At 33.1% G+C, this 20822-nt stretch overlaps 5 protein-coding genes across 6 annotated transcripts; 1 reads left to right on the forward strand and 4 right to left on the reverse strand.

The window, feature by feature from the left end:
* Window positions 1-2334: 2334 nt before the first annotated feature.
* On the reverse strand, window positions 2335-5863 carry LOC111428584 (uncharacterized). The gene is made up of 3 exons (XM_023064168.2): window positions 5745-5863; window positions 3572-3803; window positions 2335-2476 (listed from the first exon to the last, which is right to left on the reverse strand). The coding sequence occupies exons 1-3, from the start codon at window positions 5751-5753 to the stop codon at window positions 2457-2459; spliced, it is 261 nt and encodes an 86-aa protein (XP_022919936.1). The 5' UTR covers window positions 5754-5863; the 3' UTR covers window positions 2335-2456.
* Window positions 5864-8529: 2666 nt separating this feature from the next.
* LOC111428602 (Methyltransferase like 5) lies at window positions 8530-9383 on the reverse strand. Its single transcript, XM_023064202.2, has 4 exons — window positions 9249-9383; window positions 8977-9188; window positions 8783-8923; window positions 8530-8732 (listed from the first exon to the last, which is right to left on the reverse strand). Exons 1-4 carry the CDS (start codon window positions 9381-9383, stop codon window positions 8585-8587), a joined length of 636 nt encoding a protein of 211 aa, XP_022919970.1. The 3' UTR covers window positions 8530-8584.
* Window positions 9384-9391: 8 nt separating this feature from the next.
* Window positions 9392-9925, reverse strand: LOC111428209 (SOSS complex subunit C homolog B). The gene is made up of 2 exons (XM_023063649.2): window positions 9787-9925; window positions 9392-9675 (listed from the first exon to the last, which is right to left on the reverse strand). Exons 1-2 carry the CDS (start codon window positions 9815-9817, stop codon window positions 9392-9394), a joined length of 315 nt encoding a protein of 104 aa, XP_022919417.1. The 5' UTR covers window positions 9818-9925.
* A 300-nt stretch (window positions 9926-10225) lies between these two features.
* On the forward strand, window positions 10226-20623 carry LOC111428591 (ATP-dependent helicase brm). 2 transcript variants are annotated; one of them, XM_023064178.2, is made up of 12 exons: window positions 10226-10380; window positions 10932-11523; window positions 13798-14039; window positions 14090-14249; window positions 14864-15961; window positions 16105-16322; window positions 16395-17612; window positions 17671-18305; window positions 18368-18840; window positions 18907-19137; window positions 19204-19875; window positions 19929-20623. In XM_023064178.2, exons 2-12 carry the CDS (start codon window positions 10936-10938, stop codon window positions 20304-20306), a joined length of 5913 nt encoding a protein of 1970 aa, XP_022919946.2. In that variant the 5' UTR covers window positions 10226-10380; window positions 10932-10935; the 3' UTR covers window positions 20307-20623. The 2 variants fall into 2 exon arrangements, with proteins under 2 accessions (XP_022919946.2, XP_022919947.1); XM_023064179.2 differs by lacking the exon at window positions 14864-15961 and having other exon boundaries at window positions 10227-10380.
* On the reverse strand, window positions 11542-13389 carry LOC111428601 (uncharacterized). The gene is made up of 6 exons (XM_023064201.2): window positions 13254-13389; window positions 13062-13189; window positions 12204-12466; window positions 12011-12116; window positions 11792-11943; window positions 11542-11736 (listed from the first exon to the last, which is right to left on the reverse strand). Exons 1-6 carry the CDS (start codon window positions 13317-13319, stop codon window positions 11606-11608), a joined length of 846 nt encoding a protein of 281 aa, XP_022919969.2. The 5' UTR covers window positions 13320-13389; the 3' UTR covers window positions 11542-11605.
* Window positions 20624-20822: the final 199 nt, after the last annotated feature.

Below are 20822 nucleotides of genomic sequence, written 5' to 3' on the forward strand. Positions count from 1 at the left end.
AATAAAATAAAAAAGCGATTTTAAAATCCAATAATCTCAGTTTAATCGGTTGTAAAATGGAATTGAAGGCAAACTTTTTGAGGTATCAACTTTATTTCGCTGGCGTTTTCACCGTTCATTATATTTTGATTGAACGTCCGCGCTTTCAAAATTCATTTTCATGCTTAATACCACCAATTTTTAACAATAGAAAATTGATGAACTTAGTTTATATTTCGGTTTACATTCCGAATTTATATCCACTAATTATTATCGGAAGACTATTTTGGTTTTAGATTATTATTAGTTAACTAATTAGATAATTTTAATTTAGTTCATTACCAATCGATAAAGTTAATTAATAATTTTGGCCCGGGTTGTATTAAATTTCAAACAGTATTTTTTTTTCTTTGTATTAATTTCGTCCCTAATGGATTTTATTAATTAGATGGGGCAGCTTTTCAAACGCTTGAATCAATTTTATCAATGAATTTTAACCACTAATGAGTTTTGGTGGGCATTTCCAATATTAATTACAATTTAATTTAAAGCAAATAACAATGCATTCAAAGAAATGTGGACATAATGAGAGATTTTGGAGTGTAGGACATGGACAAATGCCTGTTATTTTTCTATTTTCCAATTATGCAGAATTTGGCTGATGATGACTAATAATAGTCGAAACCGGCACCAATAATAATAATTATTTTACAAGCAAGCAAGAAGTTTTATATTAAATATTTTCTTTTACACTTTAAAGTAGGTCAAAATCATCTTTTTTAATTCCTCCATCCTTTTTAATTGCCCTAGCAATGTTTTTAATCGCTCACAACAGTTTTGATTAACACCAATCAAGTTTTTCCGTATTCAAAAATCTTGTCATTTTCTCCAAAACATCCTTTTTGCTATTATTAAGTTGTCTTGTCTGTATCAAATAACTTGAAGGTGTTTACAATCGATTTAAATCATAATAACTACATACTTAATTCTTAAATAAATTTATTTCGAATGTACAATTTATTTTGATTAAAAGTGATGATGATCGAAATCGTGAAAATCATGGTGATGGTGATGACCGAAATCGTGAAAATCATGGAAATCATGATGATGGTGATGATGTGGATATCCATAACCGTATCCACCAAATCCACCATATCCAAGACCATAACCACCATATCCAAAAGATCCAATGCCAACTCCTATTAATTGTGGGGATCTTTTTACTCGTTGAATAGATTCTAGAAATTTATTTTAAAAATAAAATAAAATAATAAGATTGTTTAAACCTTACCAAGTTGATAAGTTTTTGATTCAACTCTTAAAACTAAAACAAAAATGAGGATGGAGAATAATTTTAAAAAATCCATTTTAGATTATTTATGAATAATTTCGTTGAAACTGAAGTACTAAAAACATTTCCAGCTACTTTTATATGGTTTCAATGCCCTATTTTTTCACAAACTTAGTTTAATTAGCAGTTTTTTAAATCGTCATGAAGTGTTAATTTGATTTAATCTCTTCCTGGTTATTCACACAACCTTAATCTTAAATAAATAAATGTTTAACGAAGGATAACAATTAAAAAATTAATAATTAGTGTATTTGATTCACGAAAAAATAAGAAACTTAATCATTTTCAAGCTGTTAAACATCTAATTTTACTATTGAAATTGTTGTTATCCATATTCATCAGAAAATTTAATGTATAATATATAAAAAACAAATTATACTTAGGTAATTAATGTTTTTATTATTTATCTATACCAGGTTTCGGGCCCTGCCCTTCTTCAGTCGCAATAACAAAATCCATCTTGAAAATAAATCGTTAACTTTAATAATATTTTAGCGTAATTAATAAATTTCAATTAATCTCTTTTTGGATACAACCTTAACTTAAAATAGGCAACCCAAACTGATTGGAAGTAAAATTGGTGGTATTATTTTATTTTTTTTCCAATTTATTTTTATAATTAAAAAACAAATTCAAACATAACAGTTATAATATATTTATTGCTTTATTAGCACACATTATTTTCTTGTTCGTACTCAATTCTATTTTTGTCCCCATCATCAACTGTAATTCCCAATTAAAGAACGTGCAATATGGATACTACAATCAATGATACAATGAAGGTTGAAACCCCATGAAGAAATACACATCTTTAAATTACTAGTCTCAGTGAGTGTGGTGGTTCTCTAAAAAAACAATAAAGAAGCACTCAAAACGTTTTAGAACGACTTTTTTTATTTCCATCAAACCAAAACGAGAATACTAAGAAATTCCAACAATTTGTGTCAACGTTCTTACAAAATACGAGAATGCCTCATTTAGGAATTTAAAAAAAGGAAAAATAATTTCAGATTTTCCACACTTTTTTATTAAGATTTAAATCGTTAATAATACAAAATAAATTATCACTTACTACATTAATAAATAGATTTTATTACATTTCTTCGATTTCTTCATTCAGTTCAGTTTAATAAAATGATCTATAATCTGGAACAAAAAAAAAGATCAAATTAATAGATCCGTAAATAATTAATTTCGTAAACCGATTTAGATTGCTTCAACTTAATTTCGAAAAAAAAATGTAAAAAAAAATCATCCGCCTTCACAAAACCGTTATAAATAAGAGAATGTCGAATTAGAACTCGATGAACGTGTCTTAATATTTCTAATAAATAAACTTAAACTGTTAAGTGTTGATATGCTCCAATAGGTTTGGGCTCTTTTATAGACTCGATTTAGATAGTTGGACCGGAATTTCAAAAATATCATGACAAAATGTTTAGAAATTCATAATTTATGTATGATCTTGTATGACCAAACAAACAAGAAGAAATAAACGAAACTGTTATTATTGAACTTGATAAGATTGTTTCAAACCTTCTTAGAACCAAATATTTCAGAGTTGCAGAGAAGTGATACAACCAGCCAGAAAGGTTATTGTGAAGTTAAAAATCCTGTATAATGCTGCCTTTAAGCTAAAAGCTCTCTGGAAGCAGCAGAGGTCATCATGGCTAACAAATTAGTACCCAAAAGATTAACACCAATTACTAGGAAAAGAAAATGAGTCTCTAATATTGTGGAAAAGTCTCTAGAGGAAAAGAAAGTGTAGCCAACTACTTCCTATGGAATATAGTGACTTAGTAAAATCATATTTAAGGACGCCACATCAGAGTAATGACTAATGCTGGCCGAGATCATCATGGCAACATTCGCCGATGACACAAAGCGTTGGAGAAGCGCTTCAGGGTAAACCAAATTGACTAATGAGCTAAAATCCTTCCTGTCATAATCAATAGAATTATCGTACCATATTTTAACATAACTAAATAAATTGTCATAACGATGGATGCAAAGCTGCTGGATGGATAGTACCTAGAACTAATATATACTGGTTATTGAGTAAATTTTGATGACTAAACAAAGCAATATTGCCATAAATTATGCTATTATGCTATATATGAGGATTGTCTTCACCACTGCAAATAAGTACCAGCATACTAAGAACACTTACATTACACATCTTGACAAAATAGTTTAGTAGTAATAGAGAAAAAACAATAAGAATAAGCAAATATTTCTTACTCGAACTGGGTGGCACAAAACCATATCCACTAGCTCCAACAACCACACCACTCGTCTCTCCATTATCCGACGGTGCCTGTGGAAAAACAACAGGCCCCCGATCCTGTCTTGGATCCCTGGCACTTCTGTAAGAAGAATCTAAACCACCAGAAAACGCATTCGATGGAAAATCTTGAAACCCGAAATATTGACAATTAGCTAATGCCAAAAGAACGAAGAGAAGTGCTAAAATCTACAACAAAAAAGCAAAATTAATAAAACTTAATAAATTTCTCTAAGATCATCTCGCAATACATCAAACAACATCTGTTCAAAAAACCGTCTTTTGAAACACTTTCTAAACTAACACAATGCATTTTAAACGAGCTAAAACGCGTTTTAAACATCGTAAAAATCGAATCGGATTCAAAACGAAGGCCAATTCACTTTCCAATCGCTCAATTTCTCAAGACAATACGTTAATATTTTTTTTGTTAGATAACTTGTACTTTTTCTTTACAATTTTTTTGTACGCTTCGACACGTGGATTATTTAATACATAGATTGTTTTAAGGTTCCGGGTGGTTTAAAAAAAGATTTAATAACAAGGAAAAAAACGGTGTTGGTAATTGTTGTTATAACCGGTTTTGAATGAATCGAAAACGGTCAAGGTTTCTATCCGAGAGTGAATCGGTTAAGAATGTTTTTCTTTTTAAAACGTCCATGACCTACGAATTCCGAGTCAATTTCCGGAAAAGTTGAGCGAAGTTTAAATATGAAAGGATTTGATTGAATTGGATTGGATATATAAAATGAAGCAAAAATTTCCCAATTCGTTCCGTTTCGAGAAAACAACAATTACCACTTCACAATTCGTTTCTTTTGCTATATATATTTTTCTCTCCAGCTTTATTGTTTCAACCGACCTAAAGACCATTATTTTAATTTAATTGTGTCTTTCAACCTCCCCGTTAAAACGTTACAACACTCAGATTACGGCAAATCATTTCGAAATAATTTTTTTTTATTTTAATCCAACTCTTTTCTAACACTTTTAATATTGAGCAAAATTTAAAGAAACTTTAATTATGGGTATTAAACGCAAACTTGAGTATGTATATCAAAGATGTATTATATCATTAAGGTATGTTTACGTTTAAGAAATTTAAGTGCGTTTCTTAAACGAACTTTATGTAGATTTACTCCTTGTTGGTTTGGCTTGGATTGTTGGACCTTAGGACTAACTAGAGCGTGGCGAAATGGTTCGAAAAAATCGTCTAAAAACCCGCTTTGTCGTTGCGCAAAACTTGCGCGCCAATAGATAATCACGTAGGCCGTACATACTTGTTTAAACTTGATCAACAATAGCGATTTTTAAACGTTTTCAATCCAGGAATTTCAATTCACCTTAATCTAGTTCCCTACAATTTTAATATAATTTCTGTATTTATTTGTAGGTATTCATAAATGATATTTATACCAAATTGAAGATTTGTTGTGTTGTATAAACTCATTTTTGAGATATTACAAAAAATATCAAACTTAGTCCCATTAAGAAAAAAATTCTGTAAATTTCAAAAAATCATTCTGTCTTTATTTATGAAAATTAAGAAATGATTCTTATACCAAATTGAAGATAAAAGATTCTATTTTAAGAAAATAAATGGATGCATATGTTATATATATATTCGTTTTTGAGATATTACAAAAATCTGCTTATTTGACCAGTGATTTTACCAGTGATCTTAGCAACTTTTGCACCAAATCAAAGATGAAAGATTGTAGTTTAAGAATATTTAGTCATCGTTATATAATTGTTTATATATCAAATAAACTGTTTTATACATAGTTTAAAGCAAAAGGTCCGTTTTTATTTGATCCATAAATCATTTCTTAATCTTCATAAATAAACTCTTGGTGATTTTTTTAACTTTAGTGTAATGGTTGAGTGAATACATGCTCCAAAAGCAACCACTTTCACTGATTCTAAACGCGATCTTACTGATTGTAGAAGCCTTTGAGCGTGAGCTATGTTATTAAGCATAAGAATTAGATGGTTTAATTAAACATCGATAACAAAATTTAAAAAAATTAATGAAATATAACAAATCCAAATTTAACTCAATTTCACTTCACAACAATAACAATTAATAAAATAACTTGAATCCAATTCAGTTTAAAATTTAAAACTTACAATTTTCATGTTGAATTTTAAATAATAAAATGAAGAAGAACTTGAAACACCACAAACCACTTTACTAATTGTAACAAAGTGATTTTAGCACCGTTTTTAAGCGAGTTAAGCACCGGGATTGATCACAAAACCGTTTGACCGTCGAGTTTTATATAGGTAAGTTGTAACCTCGATGTGTCGAGGTCGTTCCGTTTTCAAAACGGAAGAAAACGGTTCTAGCAAATCTTAACACGAAACCGATGGAAAGAAACACTGTTTAGATGATTTGCATCAAAAAAAATAATTAAGCGAGAACTCTTAGAACGTCTTAAGATGTTGAAGACGGTCTATAAAATGAAAACTTAAAAGTCGCTCCAAGATTTAGCTTTCGCTCTTTTAGAGCGGAATACAATGTGGAGTTGTTCGGGTTGTTTTTTTTTTAAATTAGGTTAAAAATTTTTTTGAAATGGTACAAAGTTGTTTTTAAATAAAAAATTTATGTGTCATTAAAATCGAAGGATTTTTCTTTAATTTAAGATATCGTTACTTAACACTCGTGATTAAAGTCGAGGTGATTTATAAAAGTTTTTGGAAGATCTTAAAAAAATTACTTCACATAAATAACCTAGTTTTAATCTTTTTAATAATCAAATTCGAACTTGATCTCATTAACGAAAAAAAAAACTGTATAAAAAGTGCACTCTAGCACATAATAAAGTATAAGAAAACTCCTCCAAAATGTAATTTAAATCGCTTTATAAAACGATCACTTTTAATTTCAATGCCAAGAGTAACCTTGCTCCGGTTTTACTACGGGTCTTTTATTTTTAAAATTCAATCGCTTTCAGGAAGTCCGGAATCAGTTTTAAAGGTCATTTAAAAAACGTGAGTCAGCCAACTTCTTCGAATTTTTCATCGCAAAAATAAAACACTTTAAAAACGCTTCCGGTTGTGTATCTTTACTTCCGAGTATTCGACGAATTTACCTTGAAAGGCCGTTTTAAGTTTTGACTGTTTTCGTGGAAGGTCGTCGAATGAAACCAACAAAGAGATAAAAATGTGTTCTTGTATTTGGTTTTTATGACGTAAATTCTCTTGTGCAAATATGTAAAATGCGTCGATTTTGCAAAGTTTTACCTGTTTTATATTCGGAATGCGGGCCGAAGTGTGTTAGATATTTTATAATACGTGGTTTTTATTCAAGGATTCGTTTGGTAATTGTAACCTAATTTTCGTACAATTAAAAAAATTATCTTCAGATGATTAAAAAAATTTTGAAATTGTTCTTTCACTACGAATTAAAAATAAATTTTATTACAAATTTAAAGTATTAATTTCTGCTTGAACATTGCATACAATGCTTAACTCTTTCAGACTAGGCAAGCAAACATGTCTAAAAACACTTAAACAGGAATTCCCAAAATTATACTGAAATATGATGAATCTCCACCGATTGTAATAAAGATCGACCAGATCATCCAACATAAAAATCAAACGTGGTGTCGCTCAGATTGCATATTTTTATGGAACTAAAACTAGAAATGTTTCTAGTTCTCGGTCTAATGTTAGTTCTAGTTTTAATTCTTATCCAGCGCTAGACCAAGAACTAGAATCATTCGGGTTTAGCCGTTTAGTTCTATTTGTATAACAAGCTCGTGATGCATTATCCCCATCAATTGTAATAATCAAGTTATAATCGTTATTTCGACCACATTTCATCTTTGAAAATCTTGTGAGTAACGCCTCGCCCGCAAGCGACCTCGGCTACAAACTGAAATCAAGGCTTCGCTGTGTCATATTTCTCATTATCTTGGCAATCTTTCTGAGTCGATTTATCTTCTATAATTAAAGTGGAATACTAAAATTAAATTATTGACTTGATCTACATTAGTAAAATTAATATAATTTTCAAAATGATAATTAATTATTCTGTGTTCACATGAAACAATAAGGTTCACCTTTGTTGTAAAGGTAAAAATTATTTACCTTCTTATTCATCAAACATTACTGACGACTCCTCGATGGTTATCTTTAATTATACACGTTATGCACACTTCAGTTACATAATAACGGGACCTTGAATATTGTAAAAATGTCAAGTTAAAGCAAAAAAAGAAGCTTATGTCTTGAAAAGTCTAGATATTTCAAGGAATTTCTAGAAAAAAAAGTGATGATATAACTAATTAGCAACGGAAATGTCGAAGGATAATTTAAATTGTTTACTTTTGAGATATTATTGATGTTTTAAAAAAAAATTGTAAGATTTGAAAAATTAATTTCTCAATCTTGAAAATAACAATTTAAAATTAATAACTAACCACCGCCGGTACTTTTATCTAATGAGTCCCGCTGCAATTAACTTTCCGAGATCAATGACTGGCCTTCAACACAAAGGTATTTAACCGTTTCAATGGTATTTAAACAAAAAGTTTCTTTTCCGCTAATAATTAAGCGGACCCTTTCTTAAAGGACAAAAAAATTGTTTAATTTTTTTGAAACTTTTTTAAGACGCTTTCTTCACAAAGCGTCCTTCGAAAACGACTTTTTAAAAGAATTAAAAACGAATTTTTAAACGGATATTTATGTTTTTCTGGCGAAATTTCGGGCGTCTTATGTAACGAATTTTTTAAGGATTTATTTCTCTATTTCTACGGCATATTTCTGTTTTGTAATGCGATTCTTTCACGCTTACAAACTGGTTCAATGTTGCAACAAATTTTCATTGCTGTTTTAATAATTATTGTCAAAATTTTCTATTATTTTTTTCAATTAGTTAAGAATTACAACTAAATCAAAAATCAAAATATAAATTAATAAAAATTTATTAAAACTAATACTTCAATTAATTAATCATTAAACATTTAAACCATTGTAAAGCGTATAAAATCCACCTCAACATCGACCGTCTTTTTCCGATGAAACTTCAACGTCGCTGGAAGATCATACTTTAATTCAGCCAACACTTCCGCTTTGACACCATTTAATTTCGCCGTTTTTAAAATAAATTCTCTATAACAAAACTAATTATTACTACAAAATTAAATATATACTAATAAAACCTTGTTGATGTTTTATGAAGTGAATAAACGCTACTTTTAGCCATTTCAAAAGCTTTTTCTAAAAACAATACATCCATTCCTTGATTATTTTTAGTACCAAACGGGGGATTCATTATAATTGTATCAAAAAACTTTGAAAATCTACAAATTAACGTCAATATAATAAATTCCAAACAAATTATTTTTTTAATCACCGTTTTGAAATATTTCTTACATCACAATTGATAAAATCAATGGTATTTACATCTAAATCATCTAAATTACACAAAGCAATATCTATCGCTTCTTGATCAACCTCAAATCCAATTACGTAAGAAGCTTTTAAAGTAGATGCTCCAATTGTTAAAGCTCCACATCCAGAACCAAAATCACCAATGATTTTATCGGTTATTTCATCATACTGACTCTAAAAATAAAAAAAAAACGTTTTTTAATAATTTTTAAATAATAATATTTGAATATTCACCTGAATCATATACAACATGTGAGAAGCTAAATGCGAAGGAGTCACATATTGCTCCAAACCAACTTTGGGTCTTTCAAAACCATCAATTTGACCCAAAATCCCTTCTAAATACTTTAATTTTAAACACGGATACATCACGGTAATTATTTTGAATTATTTTCAAATCGTGGCAACACAGGAAGTATTAAATTACCAAACGATGAATCCTGCGAAATAAAATAACCAGTCGATTGCGCGTTTGCCGTTTGTAAAGCACCTCGCTGTGCAGAATTCATCGAGTGTTGTTGATCGGTTTGTGGAGTTGCTGGACCAACATTCGGAGACCCTAAAAGTGGTAACTGTGAGGTTAAGGTTGAAGCTACACCTTGTTTTAACAGGATTTGTTTCTTTAATTGAAGTTCTTCGAGTACTTTTCTACTTGCTAAGTCTGAAAATGTTAAAAATGAAATTTGTCAAAAAAATTTTTAGGTTAGGTTCTGTTGTTTTAAGGTTATATTCGGTTTTTGGGAGTTTTTAGAATGATTTGAGTCGAATTTACCTCTTTGGGCATTCGGTTGGGGAAAAGCCATTAATTTAAGTAAAAATTTTGAGTTTTTTTTGTAAATAAACGATCATAACGTGCAATTTTTGACGTTTATCGTTTGACGTTATTGTACTTGATAGTTTATAAGTTTATCGCGTTGCATACAACAAAGATGGTTTTATATAGTCAATAAAAGTAAAGAAGGAAAAGAGATGATACGATCAAAATATTTTTATCTTACTCTGCAATTCAATGAATTAATTAATAAAGTCATTCAAAAGTACTAATTACTCAAAACATCCGATTTAATTATTTTCTTTTATTAAAAATTAAAATTAAATTAGGTAATTTTAGGTAGTGAAAATAAATTTATTGTTAAACCAATTAGAAATAATTCACGATCTAAAGTCATTTGATCTAATAATTATTTGTGCTACAATTTGACGTAAAGGAAGGAATGGTATCAAAATGGCCGCTGAGTTGTTTTGTTGTTTAGATTTATCAATGCTATTGATAAATTTTTCGAGTTAAGTTCACGTTTGAACGTGTTTTGTATTCTAAACGAGTGTACGAAGACCGATTAAAAATAACGGGGAAAAAGAAGAAAAGGTAAGTTATTTATTAGAGGTTAAGAAGTGAGTGGAAACCCTCAACCGGTAATCGACATGTTTTGATAACCCATGTTTTAGTTTTTAACTTTTTCAGGTTTTTTAACCAGTTATGAATAATTATAATAATTTTTTGTGATTCTCTGTTTAATTATTTATTAAAATTTTATTTTTAGGTTTTTTCCCATGATTTATATTCTCTATAATTCTATAAAAAATGTGAATACCCAAGCATTCATCAACGCCCTCTAACTGATTTCTTATGATTGCAACGATTCTTAATATTTTCTTGAATTCTGGCTTATACAAAGTATATAAAGCATGATATTTGTATATATATATATATAAGTTAATGAAGAAATGACCTATCCTACACCTAAGTAGTCCTTTTTAAATCTTCCAAATACAAGAAATGAGTGATTATTGGTAGGTAACATGTCCGATGAAGAATTATAAAGAGTTTATATTCCTTTTTTACATTAGAATAAGCTTATTAGCTAAATTAAAAATATATGGTGATAATTAAACTTACTGAACAAATATTATTTCTAGTAAAATGGCTAGTCCATCGCCGCAAAGCAGCCCGATGCCTCCACCACAGGCACCGAGCCCAATGGGACCTCCATCTCAAAGTCCCGCACCCTCCCCATCCCCTCACAGTCCTTACCAACAGCCTCCACCTCATAATATGGGACCTTCTGGACCTCCAATGGGTCCTATTCCACCCGTTGGAGGTCCCCCAAGTCACTTAACAGGTCCACCTGGGCCACCTCCGCACATGGCACCTCAACCTCCTCACCCATCCATGTCTCCACATGGGCCTCCTGGACCACCAGGTCATCAAGTTTTACCTCCTGGTGGTCCACCACCTCAAGGGCACATGGGAGGTCCTCCTGGGGGACCTGGAGGACCTCCGGGTGGCCCGCCACCAATGCAACCACATCCTCAAGGACCCCCTGGTGGACATCCTGGAATGCCGGGGATGCCGCCTGGAGGCGGAGGGCAGCATATGGGACAAGGACCTGGGGGGCCACCACCGCAGGGACCAATGCCGCCTCATGGACATGGGGTTGTTGGGGGACAAGGACAAGGATATCCACCGCCGCCACCTCCGCATGGAATGCATCCACAACAAGGACCACAGGTTAATTAAAGCTTTATGTTTTTTTTTTAATTTAATTTCTCTGAATTTATTCTTCAATTTTAATAATTAACAAAAAAATTAATTATTTTTGTTTTGAAATCCGCTCTTCATCGGCCTCTTTTAATAATTTCAGGTACTCCTTAGCAACGTTTTCGTTTGGCGCTGCCATAAAATTTGGTTTCATTACATCAAATTCCAAACCAAGACGTTGTTCTACAAAGAAATTGATAAAATAATATCCATTTTTATGTTTTTGGTAATTTCTCACCGCTGGTATCGCAAACGAATCCTCCCGCTTCTCTAACAATTACAACTCCTGCAGCAGCGTCCCATGGTGATAATCCATCGCATTGATAGACGTCTGTTTGACCACAAGCCACATAACAAAGCCCTAAAGCTGCCGAACCAAGTGATCTTATCCTTAAAAAAATTAATTGAAAAGATTTAATGATAACTAAAATGATTATATATTAAGTTGTGTTTGTACCCTTCAGCTTTCGCTATGATCTTCGAAAGTCTATAAAGATATAAATCTCGATATTTTTCAGCTCTTGCCAAACTCAATTCGTAATTATAGTTGGTTTGTTCGATTCCTAAAATCAGAAATTATTTCATTACTTTTATTAAGTTATTGGTCGGTTTGAAACCAACATTTTAAAATAATACGTTAAAAAACTTACTGTTTACTTTGCGCGTAAAAATTCGTTTCTCATTCAAATAAGCCCCATTTCCTTTAATCGCGGTAAATAGTTGATCTAAAAACGGATTCAAAACAATTCCCAAAACGAGGTCTTTTTGAATGGTTAATCCGACCGAGATACAACTCATCGGCAATTTTCGAACAAAATTTGCTGTCCCGTCTATGGGATCGATGATCCATGTTGGTTTATCAGTTAATTCGGCCAAATGACCTTTATCGTAGGTTTCTTCTTCACCAATAAAACTAAAAATTACAAAATGTATGACAATATTGTTAAGAAAATATTCCAATTTTCATTAGGTTTCAATGTCACATTATGTTTGACTGTTAATTCACTCGCTTCCAACTTGCTCGACCGATTAATTGGGTTGACGGCTTAAAACTTAACTTAACTTAAAATACATCTTTGATTTCATTCAATATAAGCACTTAAGTACTTCAAGAATTAATGTTCCATTACTAAATGAGCGTAAATGAGTCCTTCAAATATTTGTTTTGAAACTCAAAACATTAAAATAGAAAACCTGTTTGTATTTATCACGATAATTATCAAAATTCCTTATTAATCTGGTAAAAAAATAATTTTAAACTAAATTTTAACCTTTTAAAAATAGATCCAGACAATTTTTTTTTAATTTTAATGCAAACAATGATCTTATCTTTTTAAACAATTTTCATCATTATTGTTATAAAATGAATTTTATCTCGGGTTATAAAACATTTCTTAACTCTCAAAAATGTAAAACTTCATTAACATACTTGAATAAATAAAGCACTATGTAAAAGTGTAAAACCTTGATTGTTTCAAAAAATATAGTTTAAACATTTCTAATCTTACTCGTGGGCTGGATATTTTTCCTTTAATTTTTCAATCAAAATATCTTCCACTTTTTTATCATAAACGGTAACCAAATCCCAAACTTCTTCTTTCCTCTCGACTTCAAAATTTTTTGCTTCTTTTACAATCTTTAAAATAAATAACAATTAGATTTTTTTTTTTTTTTTTTTCTAAAAATCATTCTTTTTTAACCTTTCCCGCTTCTTTAACGAGCTCAACCGCCACTTTGAAGTATTCGAAAATTTTTTCTTGACTCATTTTTTATCGGTGGAGTTGAATCTTTGAAAATTTAAATGGAACTGATTCTAAAGTGACAAAGACTCGTCGGTTTTATAATAATCTCGGTTTTGAAGCCTTCGTTTACCTTTTAAATTAACCTTGAGTGGCTCAGCCACTTTCTAACGCAAGTTTTAAATTAATTAAACGATTTAAATTAGTTTGTTAAGACATTTTCGGTTTTTTTTAAATCGGTTTTTAAACAGTTAAGAAATTGTCGGGTGACTCAAGAAAAAAATTTGGGTGGCGGGTTTTTTCGCGATTTAAAAACGTTGAAATTGTAATCGATTGTTTACGGTTTTTTACACAAGATTTAAATAGAATTAAGTAAGGAAAAAATAACCGGCTGTAACAAATTGCTTCTGTTTAAAATTTAAATGGTGATTAATTTTATTAATGAAATGACTTGGGATTTTTTTTGAGTCACTCAAATTTATTTATTTTTTTGTTTAATAATTAGAATCCTTCATCTTCACCGGGACCTCAAGGGCCACCTGGTCCTCCTGGAGGTCCGCCACCTTCCGGACAACAACAATTGCCTCCTCAGGGGCAACAAGAAAACTTGAACGCGTTACAAAGAGCTATTGATTCAATGGAAGAAAAGGGGATGCAAGAAGATCCAAGATATTCGCAATTACTAGCGTTAAGGGCGAGATCGAATGGAAATTCAGTATTTAATAGTGGCCAAATGGGGCAGTTAAGGTTGGTTAAAAAAGTTGGTTTAAAGGTAATCTAAATAAATTTTTGATTAGAGCTCAAATAATGGCTTATCGAATGTTGGCGCGAAATCAACCCATAAATCAACAATTGGTAATGGCTGTCCAAGGGAAAAGACCGGATGGAACTCCTCAGTGCCCAACACCACCAAGTAGTCCATTTCAGCCCAATTCCGGTGGACCACAACCAGCACAGGTAAGTTTCAAAAACTTATTTTTAACCCTCTATTAAAAAATATATTTGGACATAAAGTAGAAAAAGTAGAATTCTGTAGAACTTTTTGATATTTTTTCTTTGTAAGAATTAGAAATTATTTTTTGGTTCGTTTTGATTTAATTTGGTGTTGAATTTGGTGTTGTTTTTTTGCTCATGCTCTTTGCTTTTTGCGTCTTGAACTCTTTGTTCTCTATTTATTTTTTTTCTATAGTAATAAATAATGATTATCTTATTTTAATAGGAGTAGTTAGAATTAAGTAGTTAATTTATTTGATTAATTATTTTAATTTTGTTTTGTAATAATTTTTTGGGTAAGATTTTATATGGCACTTAATGAGTGGTCATGAGGCAACGACACTCACACTGTGCAAATCGTATTCGCCTTCTAACACACTTATACTATGAATAACTATTAAAGATTTTTTCTTATCGCATGATTATTATTTGCAGTTTTTGTTTGTTTTTTTAATTTTTTTTAGATAGCTTTTAATAATTATATTGTAAAACCTTAAGGTAACATAGACAAACAAGATAAAATGATAAATAAATTTGTGATAATTGCCACAACAAGCCAAAAACATGAAAAATCGTAGGGTTCTGGGCCTCCGGGAGGCGGTGATAGTGGGGATTCATCCTCTCCTGACAACTCCGTTCCGCCGCAAATGCGTCCACCGGGACCTCCAGGTCCTCCTGGGCCTCCCGGAGGACCTCCCGGTGGACCGCCTGGATCTTTGGGGCACCAGGGACCACCGCATCAAGGTCCTTCCGTACATCCAGGAAATCACCCAGGACCTGGAAATCATCCGGGACCTCCTAATCATCCTGGGAGTCATCAAAGTCATCAAGGAGGTCATCCTGGGCAAGGAAGCCACCCCGGAGGGCCACCAAGTCATCCTGGAGGTCATCCCGGAAGTCATCCTGGGGCTCATCCAGGTCCTCATCAAGGCCCACCTAATCATGGAGTACCTCATCAAGGACCTGGTGGGCACCCCGGAGGAATGCAAGGACCTACGAATCATCCAGGAAGTCATGCTGGTCCGCATCATGGGCCACCACCAGGTTCTGGACACCCAGGAAGTCACCCCCAAGGTCCGCCTATTCATCATCAAGGACATCCAGGGGGGCCACCGAATGTAACTGCTTCTCAAGGACCCCCTGGTGGACCTTCTGGAGCTCCACAAGGGCTCCCAGGTGGACCGCCAGGTTTATCTGGTGGGCCGCAAGGTCTTCCTGGTGGGCCGCAAGGTCTTCCTGGAGGTCCTTTGGGTCTTCCAGATGGTCCACAAGGCGGTCAAGGGTTACCGGGAGGTCCTCAAGGTTTACCAGGTGCTCCTCAAGGACTACCAGGTGGTCCTCAAGGACTTCCCGGAACTCCTCAGCGGTTATCAGGGGCTCCTCAAGGTCTTCCCCCAGGCGGAATTCCCCCACAAGGTGCGCAGGGACCGCCGGGAGGACCTCAACAGTCTCCCGGTCTTCCCAATTCGCAAAATTCTCAAAGTACTCAAGGTCCTCCTCAAAGTATGCCTCAAGTGGGCCCCCAAGGTGGTGGAATACAAACCCAAATTCAAAGTGGGCAAAACATTCAAACTCTTCAAGGACCCCCTCAAGGTCCGCCTCAAATGGGGCAACCAGGAGGTCCAAGCATGGGACCGCAACACCATCAGCAAAGTCAAGGTGGCCAAGGACTACAGGTAATTGAAGAATTGAAGTGGGGACGGACTATAAAAGCAAAGAGCATGAGTTTTTATTTAAATTAAGAGCAAAATATAACTTCGCTGCTATAATTCGCAAATTTTAACAATATTTCTATTGAAAAGTTATATTTTTTTCGAAGCCAAATCAAGCAGGAACTGGTCAAGGTGTTCGTCCTGGTCCTCCAGGTCAAGCGGGTCCTCCTGGACATCCACAACAAGCCGCTCAGCCACCTGCGCAACCCGGACAACCTCAAAATCAATCCCAACAGGCGCCACCAGGAAAGCAGAATCGTGTCACTACGATTTCAAAACCATGTGGGATAGATCCATTAATTATTTTACAAGAACGTGAAAATCGGTAAGAATTCCACAAAAATATGGTTTTAAATAAATTTTAAAGAAAATTTTTCTAATTTCAATATTTGGATAGGGTTGCATCTCGAATAGCCGCTCGAATCGATCAACTCAACAATCTTCCAACAAATATGCCGGATGATTTACGTATTCAAGCTCAAATCGAATTACGTGCTTTGCGTTGTTTAAATTTTCAACGTCAATTGCGTAGCGAAATAATCGCGTGTACGCGTAAAGATACCACTTTAGAAACTGCAGTTAATATAAAAGCTTATAAACGAACCAAACGACAAGGTTTAAGAGAAGCTCGAGCTACTGAAAAATTAGAAAAACAACAAAAATTGGAAGCGGAGCGAAAGAGACGACAAAAACATCAAGAATTTTTGACAAGCGTTTTACAACACGGTAAAGATTTCAAAGAATTTCATCGTAATAATCAAGCCAAAATGGTTCGTTTAAATAAATCGGTTATGAATTATCATTTGAATGCTGAAAGAGAGCAGAAAAAAGAACAAGAAAGAATCGAGAAAGAGAGAATGAGGCGGTTAATGGCTGAAGATGAAGAAGGATATCGGAAGTTGATTGATCAGAAAAAAGATAAAAGATTAGCGTTTTTGTTGTCGCAAACCGACGAATACATTTCGAATTTAACTGAAATGGTTAAGCAACATAAAATGGAACAAAAACGGAAACAACAAGAAGAAGAAAAACGAAAGAAGAAAAAGAGAACGTTGGAGAATCTACAAAACTCATTAGATTTGAATAAAAAGTTGACTTTAATGGAAACTTCGACTGGAAAAATTATTACCGGTGATGAAGCCCCGAATCTTAGCCAATTGCAAACTTTCTTAGACCAAAATCCTGGATGGGAAGTTGTTGAAAGTGATGAGGAAGACGAAGATGACGATGAAAACGGAGAAAATTCCGAATCCGCCCTCCACAAAGTGAAAAAACACGTCCCGGAGGAAGATAAAACGAAAACTGTTATTAAAAAGGCTAAAGTTGAAGATGATGAATATCACAAAAACGCAAATGAAGAACAAACATATTACAGCATTGCCCATACTGTTCATGAAATTGTCACGGAACAAGCATCGATTATGGTTAACGGAAAATTAAAAGAGTACCAAACGAAAGGTTTAGAATGGTTAGTTTCGTTATACAATAATAATTTAAATGGAATATTGGCCGACGAGATGGGTTTGGGGAAAACTATCCAAACGATTGCGTTAATTACGTATTTAATGGAAAAGAAAAAGGTTAATGGGCCGTTTTTGATCATTGTCCCACTATCGTAAGTGTATTTTATGTACATATGTATTCGTGTTGATATAATTTATTATTCATTTCAGAACCCTTTCAAATTGGGTATTAGAATTCGAAAAATGGTCTCCATCCGTCGTTGTTGTCTCTTATAAAGGTTCACCTGCTGGACGTAGAGCAATACAATCTCAAATGCGCTCGACTAAATTCAACGTTTTATTAACCACCTATGAATATGTTATTAAAGATAAAGGTGTATTAGCAAAACTCCAATGGAAGTATATGATAATTGACGAAGGTCATCGTATGAAAAACCACCATTGTAAATTAACCCAAGTATTAAATACCCATTATTTGGCTCCACATCGTTTATTGTTAACTGGAACGCCGTTGCAAAATAAATTACCAGAATTATGGGCGTTATTAAACTTTCTTTTACCGTCTATTTTTAAAAGTTGTTCGACATTCGAGCAATGGTTTAACGCCCCATTTGCAACAACGGGTGAAAAAGTCGAGTTGAACGAAGAAGAAACGATTTTGATTATTAGGAGATTGCATAAAGTGTTGAGACCGTTTTTGTTGAGGCGATTAAAGAAAGAGGTCGAATCGCAATTGCCGGATAAAGTAGAGTATATTATCAAATGTGATATGTCAGGTTTACAAAGAGTTTTGTATAAACATATGCAAAGTAAAGGAGTTTTATTGACGGACGGATCAGAAAAAGGTAATTTTTGTTTTAATTATGTTTATTTTCAATAAATCTAATCGATTATTTTTAATTTTAAGGTAACAAAGGTAAAGGAGGTGCAAAAGCGTTAATGAACACCATCGTACAATTACGAAAACTCTGTAATCATCCGTTTATGTTTCAAAACATCGAAGAAAAATACTGCGACCATTTAGGACTGGCGGGGGGTGTCATTTCCGGTCCAGATATTTATCGCGCGAGTGGAAAATTCGAATTATTAGATCGCATTTTACCCAAATTAAAAGCTACTAACCATCGCGTACTGCTGTTCTGTCAGATGACGCAATTAATGACCATCATGGAGGATTATTTGAATTGGCGTGCTTTCGGATACTTAAGATTGGATGGAACAACGAAAGCGGAAGACCGTGGGGATTTATTAAAAAAGTTTAACATGAAAAATAGCGAATATTTCATTTTTTTGCTTAGTACTAGAGCCGGCGGTTTGGGTTTAAACTTGCAAAGTGCCGATACTGTTGTTATATTCGATTCAGATTGGAACCCACATCAGGTTATTCAATATTACTTATTATTTTCTATAACAATTCGAATAAAAATACCTTTTTTATTTCCTTAGGATCTCCAAGCTCAAGATCGAGCCCATAGAATCGGCCAACAGAACGAAGTGCGTGTTTTACGTTTAATGACCGTAAATTCAGTTGAGGAACGAATTTTAGCGGCAGCCCGATATAAGTTAAATATGGACGAAAAGGTTATTCAGGCCGGTATGTTCGATCAAAAGTCTACCGGTTCAGAACGACAACAATTCCTTCAAAGTATTTTACATCAAGATGGGGACGATGAAGAGGTATATCTTAAAAATAATAAGATAAAGTAATTAATAATAATTTTCTTTTTAACCTCTCTATTTAAGGAAGAGAATGAAGTTCCCGACGATGAAACTGTAAATCAAATGGTTGCTAGAAGCGAAGCTGAATTTGAATTATTCCAAAAAATGGATTTAGAACGTCGTCGAGAAGACGCTCGGTTAGGTTCCGCGCGAAAATCCCGTTTAATCGAAGAATCTGAATTACCTGATTGGTTAGTTAAAGAAGATGATGAAGTCGAAACAAGTTGGAAATACGACGACCCATCAACAAACGCGAGCGAAGAAAACTTTTTGGGGCGAGGAACGCGTCAACGCAAAGAAGTAGATTACACAGATAGTTTAACCGAAAAGGAATGGTTGAAAGCGATCGATGAAACTGGCGATTATGACGACGAAGATGAAGAAGAGGAACAAAAGAAAAAGAAACGTGGTAGGAAGAAACGAAAACGAGACGATTCCGATGAAGATGTCGTCGTTCCAATTAGTTCTAGTAATAAAAGGCGCCGTGGTGGGGGTGGAAATGGTGTTGATGCGAAATTGAAGCGGCAAATGAATAAATTGATGAATATTGTGTTGAAATATACTGATAGTGATGGTAGATTGTTGAGTGAGCCATTTATGAAATTGCCACCTAAGAAAGATTATCCCGATTATTACGATATTATTAAAAAGCCGATCGATATGACGAAGATTGTTAATAGAATCGATGAAGGAAAGGTAATAAATAATTACTTTAATAAGAAATAAAATTAATTTAGTTTTTTTTTTAGTACACGGATATGACGGACTTAGAACGCGATTTCATGCTTTTATGTCAAAACGCTCAGATTTATAATGAAGAAGCCTCATTAATACATGAAGATAGTATCGTGTTACAGTCGGTTTTCACCAATGCTAAACAGCGCATCGAGAACGATTCTTCATCTTCGTCATCAAATTCGGGTGGCATGGCTGGGATGGGTGCTGGAATGTCAGGAACAGGACAAATGTTGGATTCGGACGATGATGATAATAAATCAGACACCGATTCAACGGTTAAAATGAAGATCAAACTTAAAGGGAGGAAAAGCGGCGGGGGTTCTTCCGGTAGAAGGAAAAGAACCGCGAAAAAATATGTTTCGGAGGACGACGACGACGATGATGATTGAAAGTTTAAAATGATTAATAAAAGGTAATTTACGATTTTTTGTGATTAGGTTATGAATTAAGATGCCGATAGTCAGAAAATATTTAGAATCTTTTAGTTAATGTTTTCTCAAATTAAAAATTCAGCACTTTACGTTAAAAAATGTTTGTAGCCTTTATTAACTAAAATATTAAAAGGGCTATTGATGTTTAGACATAAATATATATAGGCAAAAAATATATTTGCTGACGTAACCGTAACTTAGAATTTAAATTTCTGTATGTATTTCTAAGAAATATATAAATGGTTTAAAATTCAATAAAAAGTTTCAGACAAAAAGGGTTCATGTGATATCCTTTTCCTTTCATGATTTTCAATGATACTTAACATTTATATTTTAGAATTATTTTCGTTTTGGAAAGTCATTGTTTAAGAATTTATATTTAAAATATTTTAATGTTTTTCAGAAGGAGAATAAAACTATGGATACAAGATATTTGTATGTTGTTTGGATAAAATTATTCAATTCCATAATGGT

The sequence above is a fragment of the Onthophagus taurus genome, chromosome 10 (assembly GCF_036711975.1).
Source record: "Onthophagus taurus isolate NC chromosome 10, IU_Otau_3.0, whole genome shotgun sequence".
Lineage (NCBI taxonomy): Eukaryota > Metazoa > Arthropoda > Insecta > Coleoptera > Scarabaeidae > Onthophagus > Onthophagus taurus.